The 8,046-nt window shown below is 34.9% G+C and overlaps 1 protein-coding gene across 1 annotated transcript; it reads right to left on the bottom strand.

The window, feature by feature from the left end:
* Positions 1-2,010: 2,010 nt before the first annotated feature.
* Positions 2,011-5,626, bottom strand: LOC132033649 (transcription factor bHLH143-like). The gene is made up of 4 exons (XM_059423679.1): positions 5,522-5,626; positions 4,264-4,906; positions 3,982-4,133; positions 2,011-3,886 (listed from the first exon to the last, which is right to left on the bottom strand). Exon 4 carries the CDS (start codon positions 3,867-3,869, stop codon positions 2,838-2,840), a length of 1,032 nt encoding a protein of 343 aa, XP_059279662.1. The 5' UTR covers positions 3,870-3,886; positions 3,982-4,133; positions 4,264-4,906; positions 5,522-5,626; the 3' UTR covers positions 2,011-2,837.
* Positions 5,627-8,046: the final 2,420 nt, after the last annotated feature.

Raw genomic sequence — 8,046 nt, 5'->3', positions numbered from 1 at the left:
ATGCCTTTGAAGGATGATCGTGCAAACGACCCCTAAAAAAAAGTTTTAGTATGGGCTTTACAAAAATAAGTCCACTTCATGGTTCTCGGCCCAATGTCCATTTATATATCACAAAAGTTTTTTTAATTAGCTATTTCTTTGTCTTGCTTGATCGATCGATAAATCGGAAACAAGTTCTTATGTGTCTCATTAGTATATAACTTTTTCTAAAAATAAGTTTAAGGGCCACTTAGATGTGATTTAGCATTAGGTCATAAATTCCATTAAGCCGCACATGCGCATCAGCACATGTATACAAGCTCTTATAGTAAATATTGGAGTCGACTAGTACACAAACATATAATACTTGTAGTGTACTTTATGTGTATATTAAAGCTTGTTATAATTTGCATAATAAATGAGACATTCTAATAACGGTGTGACTCTTATATAATCTTTTAAAGCTAAAGTATAGAAAAATTAATCAAATTGTACGAATAATGAAGAGAAACTGAGATGATGGTGACAGTTTTCAAAAAATTTAATTCTAACTATACACAATAAATTAACCCAAAAATCGGTGTGTTATAAATTTCTTAAAATAATCAGCTGAACCAAACTAGTGATACCTCTAATTAAAATGGATCATATCGAGCTAAACTATGCTTCTAAAATGAATATGTCAAAACGATAAAGTCAACTCATAACTTAATAAGTCATTCTTTTTGTTTAATCATCCAATAGTCGATATCCTGTTGACTCGTCTAATTCAAATTCACGTTCCATAGGTACCTCTCGACATCTACTACAGTCCAGATGAGTCGAGTCAACTTGAGTTAAACACGTATGTTGTAACTCAACCTACCTAATTCAAAATCCTGCACTATCCTTTTTTTGTATATTTATTTCTTTGCCAATCGTATATTCTGGGACTCGTACATAACCAATCTGATAAATTGCACGTATTCTAAAGCATATAAAACATTCGGTCCATTTCAACTACTACCTGCTCCTCTCTATATTAGAAAAAAAATTAATCAATGTTAGGTACATCTCCCCATTTTCCAAAGTTCATTTTCAATGATTTTGACGTTCGCACCATGCGCCTTATAGGCCCATTTAGCTCTTGGAATTGCCACTTCGGTACTCTCAAAACACAAAACTATAAGATGCTCAAGTCATGACTTTTGTCATCGAAATAGTTCAAACAATTCATTTTTTGGAAGCATATTAGTCAATCAACATCATCTTTTTTGACAATCAGCACAAAATCAAGAAAATCGCGTTTTCATTTAAAATACAGGCAACCTCATTTCAAAGAGTCTAAACTGCGTGCACACCGACTATATCACCAGATCGTATTTCTGAACAATCAATCAATTACAGTTCAATCACAACTAACTAGAATCGACTACATAAATCATTCATCATAAATAAACTATTTTTATGTTGACCACCAACTATGTGAGGATGTAGGCTGCGTTTCCACTTTAATTTATATTACTTGGGGATCAGGAAAGAGGAAGACGAGAGATAATGAGAATTAGATTCACACCTTTTGTGTGTGAAATTCTCACCCATACCGCTAGACTCTGTGAAATTCTCACTGATATCATTCGACTGTAGGCAAGTGCGAAGCTATAGTACAGGATGCGTGTTTGATGGAACCCAATAATTTTAGTTCATTTAATATGTACAAATTATTAATTTAAAATTTAAAAACTCGAGATGACTAAAATACATGACCCATGAGTTTCAAATCTTAGCTCTGTCTCCTGTGAGGTGTAGGCGATTTAATCAATAATTAAAAGGAGGATAAGATGGACAACCAATAGAGGCCCCTCGCATGCAGTTGGAAGTGTTGAAATTTCATCACCCAAATAATGCAAACATGTGGTCCCCTCCCGCCTTTCACCATTGCAATCCATTTGCAAAGGAATCATATCAAGAAAAACACATCACTGTCTCTCACTCTTTGATCCAAAATGCGTGCATGCTACGTAAAAACATAGGCATAAAGACAACACCACAACCACCAAACACATTTAATATTCTCCACAATACAAACAAACACCACAACATGATATTACACAACCACATATATAGTACTAAAAATTTTACACAACCAAGATTTCCATATGAAGCAGCTCAAACTAGTCATGTGTCAAACATGATATTCTCCAAGTCCTTTTGACAAGATTGGCTTGATCCATTTCACCTCAGAAGAGCACAACATATACCTGATGTAACCAAAAGAGAGGCGCATCGCCATGCAATCGCCTGCCTTTAGAAAAGAAAAGGAAATGCCCGGCCAAGAGGGATTAATGTGACAGGAATCAGGATTAATGAAAAATAAAAAAAGAGCAAGAAAGTGAGGTTTGGGACCCAAATTCGCCACCAAGCGTGCAACTGGAACTTTTCCAGGGTCCTACTGAGGTAACAATTCACCTTATATCGTTCACACAACGAGCGAACAATTATGTGGGCAAGCAAAAACACATTCCCAAAGGGCAGAATCAACTTTTCTCTTAGGGGTCAAGATATGAACTCATGATTTACCACCCTTTACGGAAGCATGACTAGAAGTTCTTTCCCTCCTTATCTAAAAAGAAGACATGAATACGACACGACCACCGATTTTCAAAGCCACAGCCAATGGTTGGTTCCAACAGAATGATGGAATAAAGACTCTTAAGGGATTCTCCAATCTGGTTTACTATTTTTATGGCATATTCTGATCAACCACACTTTGCCAAACCATTTAAACACTAATTCTGCTTTATTCAATTCAATAACCTTTAACGCGTACTTCCGACCATTAATAACTCGTAATAATACGACCAGGGGCAAGCTGAAACTCAAAGAGAATCAAGTCCTAGAGACTTGGCTTTTGCCTTCAGGGATCTCAAGTAACAGATTGCTTCATCAATAACAACGATTGAGTCTTTTCCCTTTCCTCCAGGGATTATTTCCTGCAAAATGCTTATTGTCTCGCAAATTTTATCTTTTCTTAGCCTCTTTTTCCCTGAATCTTGGTCAAGGCCATTGCCACAAGTGGATTGTGCATCATCCTCTAAGTCGGAGCACGTATAGGCTTTTGCTGACGTGGCAGTATCCCTGAGCTCTGGTGCATCGTAGCTACCATCTAACAATTTATGCCTTTTGGTTGGCCCACCAGAACTAGCTACTTCTTCTTCACCCCTTTCGTCAAACCACTCTGGCAGACAATGGGCGGTCATAGTACTGGGGGAGTGACCAGTACTTGTTTCTTCATCATCCTCGGAATCATCATCAGAGTAGAGTAGGGCGTTCAGTTCTTCAGTATCCTCATGCATTTCACTTTCGACATCATGTCTGTTGTTTTCTTCGTAATATTCATCACCGAAGAAATGCCCAGATGGAGAAACTTCCTTTCTTCTAATCTCTGGATAAAGGGCAGGGGCTTTTGGATTCAAAGAAGCCGGGCATTGTACAGGAGTAGCATTAGCAGAACTATAGATCAAAGTTGTCTGATCACCAGATTGATCAAACACAAGGAATCTCTTGCCTCCATTAGGATATTTGTTACCTGCAAGAGTTTCAAGTGCTCGAGGAGCAAACTTCTCTTTGGGTAAAGTGGTCGAAACAGGATTAAAACCTTGATAAAACTGAGGCGAACAATATAACCAATTGCAAGGTTCTGTTGGCCGGCTTGCATTTGACTCTGGCAGCCCGGAAAATGTGAAAAATGGAGAATTTCCATTAATAGGAAACTCATTTGACAGAGGAGTCATGTAAGTAGGAAAAGAATTCTGCTGCCCTATATCAAATCGTGGATAGGAAAAATTCAAATGGGTTAACCGCAGATCTGAATACTGCTGACGGAATGAAGATACGAAGTCCTTTTCCATTCAACCTCAACAATCACCTGAAGATCAGACAAAAGAATCCAACAAACTAATCAGATGAATTGTAGTCAAAATTGATCTAGAAAACGGTAAAAAGTTAGGTTGAAAATCATACCAGCTCTAAAAAAACTGTGAAACTAATTGCTGTTTATTGCTTGCACTCTTGCTAAACAAAGAAAAAACTAAAAACTCCAGTTTAATATGAACGCGGTAACTAGAAAGATCAATCTACGTAACTGGCTTAAGCAAATGACGGAAATATTCAGCCTGCAATACCCAAAAAAAGGAAATCAGAACAAGGCATCTCATCATGTGAAAAGTTATTCGATTAGCAAGGATTCCAGAAGACAAGAAGATCAAGAATCGAATTCAAGAATAACAAGTGTCTATGACTTACCTGGCAATCTTGGAGAGGTTGAAAGCATGCTATAACTCTAACTATTATGGTGGCAGACCCAGCAATTCCAGTTTCGTGTTTTAATGCCCGAAATCTCGTCTGACTAGCTGCTTGGCTTACCATAACTACTTTTTCCCAACACTTTCACTCAATACAACACCTCAATCTTCCAGCAGAAACAATCAACAAACAAACTAATTCCGAACAATCCCTCAAGCAAATGATTGAAGCACCACAAAGAAATTCTTCCAGCAGAAATGGCAGAGGCAAATCACTCCCCACAAAACACAAAGACCGAACGCTAAAGAAATATTCTCACAAAGACTAAAAGTAAGGCTGAATGCTAAAGAAGACTAAAATGGAAGTGACTAAATTCAAGAAACTTTAGCTGATCCTGAGAACGTAACAGGATATGACAATGAAACGTGTGGATGCCATGGAAGTGATTTTAATGAAGACTTGATTAATCTATCTGAACTGTTTTTTTTTTTTAAAGGGTATATTTTTACAGAATGACACGGCAATACAAGTTCAAGGAGATGACTTTCCGATAGACGTCAACAGATAGACAAAACCACCGCATGCTGTTCTTTACTTTGCTCTATTGCCACAACTCTTGTTCTTCACCAATTTTAATAAGCTCCTGTTAAGAACATTTTCACATACAACATCAGCTTTAATAAACTCATAAACACCAAATGAAAAAACACAATTAGAGAGAAAGAGGAATCTTATAAAACAAGATTGATCACAGAGAAAACTAAGAAGGCGTGGGGTGTATTATTATGAAAAAAATACACTCATTTTTTTTTTTTAACTTTTGCTTCTTTAGGCTCAGAAATTTAACAGACTCAAGCTCAAAATCTTGAGAATCACTGGATTTATAAGCCTTGGAATCTCAGTCTTCTAAAGAAATAGGAAATTACAACTTTCCCAAATGTAAAATTACAGTTACTATTCTCCTTGGCTACCAAACACAGCATTACAAAATTGAGAAATTGCAGTAAATCTCATAGCATAGTCAATCAATAATATAGTACTTTATACTAGACTCCACAATAAGAGTAAGACACAAGATCTCAGTGAAAACTCCATTCAACAATGCCATAAAACAACTAAAAATCTGGACTTTCGAACCAAGAAACCAATATATCAAAAAAAGAAGAAACCCCATGTAATCAAAACAGTGATACAGCAAATGGATTAAAAGAGAAAGCAAATATCAACCAAAAACAAGAATAAGAAATACAGTACTTACAACAATAGTGAAAGTGCTTATTATCCTCAGAAAAGCAATAAGATAATTGAAGAGAGATTGAATGAAGTAATGAAGAAAATAGGGAGTTGAAAGTGTGTGTTTTTGCTGTGTGTTTTTATTGCAAGGGAGAGATAAGAATGAGTCAAAGATGAGGGGAATGCACGGTGTGTGAGACTATATAGAACACCAAAAAAGAAACATCACTTCATTTTTTGTTGCCCAACAATTAATTGCTTCTCGTACGTGCTAAGCGCACGCTTGGTTTTTTTGTATATATGTATTGCAATCATGGTCTCTGTATATATGTATTGCAAAAAAAAAAAAAAAAAAAAAAAAAAAAAAAAAAGGTAATATTCCTACACACTTAAAAAGTTTTAAAGAGGACCTAATACCTCCCTATACTTCTAAAGTGAATCTAGATACTACTCTAAGCTAAATTAGTAGATGCGCACAAGGATTTTATACATGCTAAGAAAAAACAAATATTAAGCTACAGAAAAATCATGAAAATATTAATTTCTTGGGGAAAATTTTGGGATTGATCTAGAAGAGTTTGAGACGTTTTGAATCTACAATAGTTTGGGTTCGAAGGGTTTTTGGTGATTAAAATGTATGTACAAAGAAAGAGAGAAGGTCAATTATTTACGATATACAATAAAACCCTCTCTTTATTTTTCCGTTATAATTGTAAGAGTAAAATATGAGAACGAAGATGGTATTAGAGGAGAGTAGGGCAAGGAGGTGAAAAGGAAATTGAGATACAAAAGGAAAACACACATCTTACTTCTTCATTGGCAAAATAAAAAATAAAAAATAAAAAATACTGGCATAATTTGAAAGTATTTGGCTTGTTTTTCTAAGAGAATATACTCTCTATCCCACATACCAATCAACATAGACAGATTCATGATTTTAAATTGATGGGTTGAATTTTAATTATTATTTTTTTTGTTAATGAACATGCTATAGGATTATGATTTCAAAATTTTAATATTTTTTAGAATTTTAGTGAATTTAACGTATATTTATATTTCAAGTCGAGAATATTGAATTCAGTTGAACTTGTATCACCACCGCCTATCAGGATAGTTTTAAATACACTCTGAACAAGAACATGTAATAGGTTGCCCGCAATTTTAAAAGTATAACTAAAACTTCGAAATAACATCAAGTGGGAATTTATGTATTATTTCAAGAATCAACTTATTTTGATGTGATGCATGCACAATTTTTTTTAATTAATTTATTATAATTTGGTGAAATTGAGATTAAACTACATCTCAATTATGATTAAATGATAAAGGTTGTATATATTTACTTGCCATGCCAATATGCCATGCAATTACCATTTTGGTTTATTGCTCGAGTAAGCAGGGGCGGAGCTAGCCCTTCCGATAAGGGTTCGGTCGAACCCAGTAACTTTTATCCGAATCATATATTTGTATTAATTTTTTTGTCAATTATATACAAATTATTAATTAGGAACCCAGAAACTTTAAAGAATTAGAACTCCGAACCACAAGTTTCAAATCTTGGCTCCGCCTATGCGAGTAAGTATTTTTGGTAATGCTAATAGCTATGTTTTGTGCGTGTTTTATCACTGAATAGTGATGGGTGGACCCATGAGTGGTTGTATCATGATTTCTCTCCATTTTTTCTTTGTGGGTTTGGGTTGGGTTTGTTGACCCGTATCAGTATGGTTTGGTTCTTTGGTTTAGGTTTGATTTTTTCTGGTTTGTCATCTCGTATTCGGTATCCGCATTGGAGCTCAATTATTTCGGATTCGTGCCGCGTAAGGCTCATTTAGGGAAAGATCTCCCTATCAAGAATTTTTTCATACTCAAGGCTCGAAACCGAACCTCTAGTTAAGGAAGGAACAACGTTATCCACTGCACCACATCCTTTGTTTTTTTTTTAATTCCTTGGTCACGAGTATGACTAACATTTTTGTATGTCTTTTCGCTCTATTTAATTTTCATTCTTTTATCTCTCAACATACCCCACTTTAAAAGAAAGGGAGAAACATCATTTTTCTGTTATTGGAAAGAGCAGTAACAATGAAAAGGACCAAGTTGGTTTCTATTTTGATCCTTCATTTTTAGCAGTAGTGATTTATTTTGGGAATGTTACTATTTCCTTTGCTTTTAAAACTTTTTTTTTGTTTGGTGATTCTAATGCAACAGAGAATTTTTAAGACATTCTTTTCTTTCTACACTCTTGAATTACATTTTTACTTTTAATAAAGTTCTCCATACTCTTTAATGTTCAAAACAGTTACTAATAGAATGTGCAATGTGCTTCATAGTTCATTCAAAATATTGGCTACTCCCCCACCCCAACCCCCACCCCCAAAAAAAAAAAAGAAGTTGGGCAATTGTCTTAACTTTTGTGACTGCTTATTAAGCCAAGCAGTTTTGATTTTCAAAATGTTGTTGGTGAAAGATTGAATTTTACAGTATTAATCTCCTCTTTACTTTTTTTTTCGTGAAAGTCTCTATAATGTATTAATTTTTTTGCTTTAAAAT

This window comes from Lycium ferocissimum, chromosome 10 (assembly GCF_029784015.1).
Source record: "Lycium ferocissimum isolate CSIRO_LF1 chromosome 10, AGI_CSIRO_Lferr_CH_V1, whole genome shotgun sequence".
Taxonomy (NCBI): Eukaryota; Viridiplantae; Streptophyta; class Magnoliopsida; order Solanales; family Solanaceae; genus Lycium; species Lycium ferocissimum.
Note: the sequence above shows the minus strand (reverse complement) of the source record. Positions and strands in the feature narration are given on the sequence as shown.

Excerpts from the sequence above, each read along its gene's own strand:
- LOC132033649 (XM_059423679.1), bottom strand. The coding sequence starts at position 3,869 with ATGGAAAAGGACTTCGTATCTTCATTCCGTCAGCAGTATTCAGATCTG.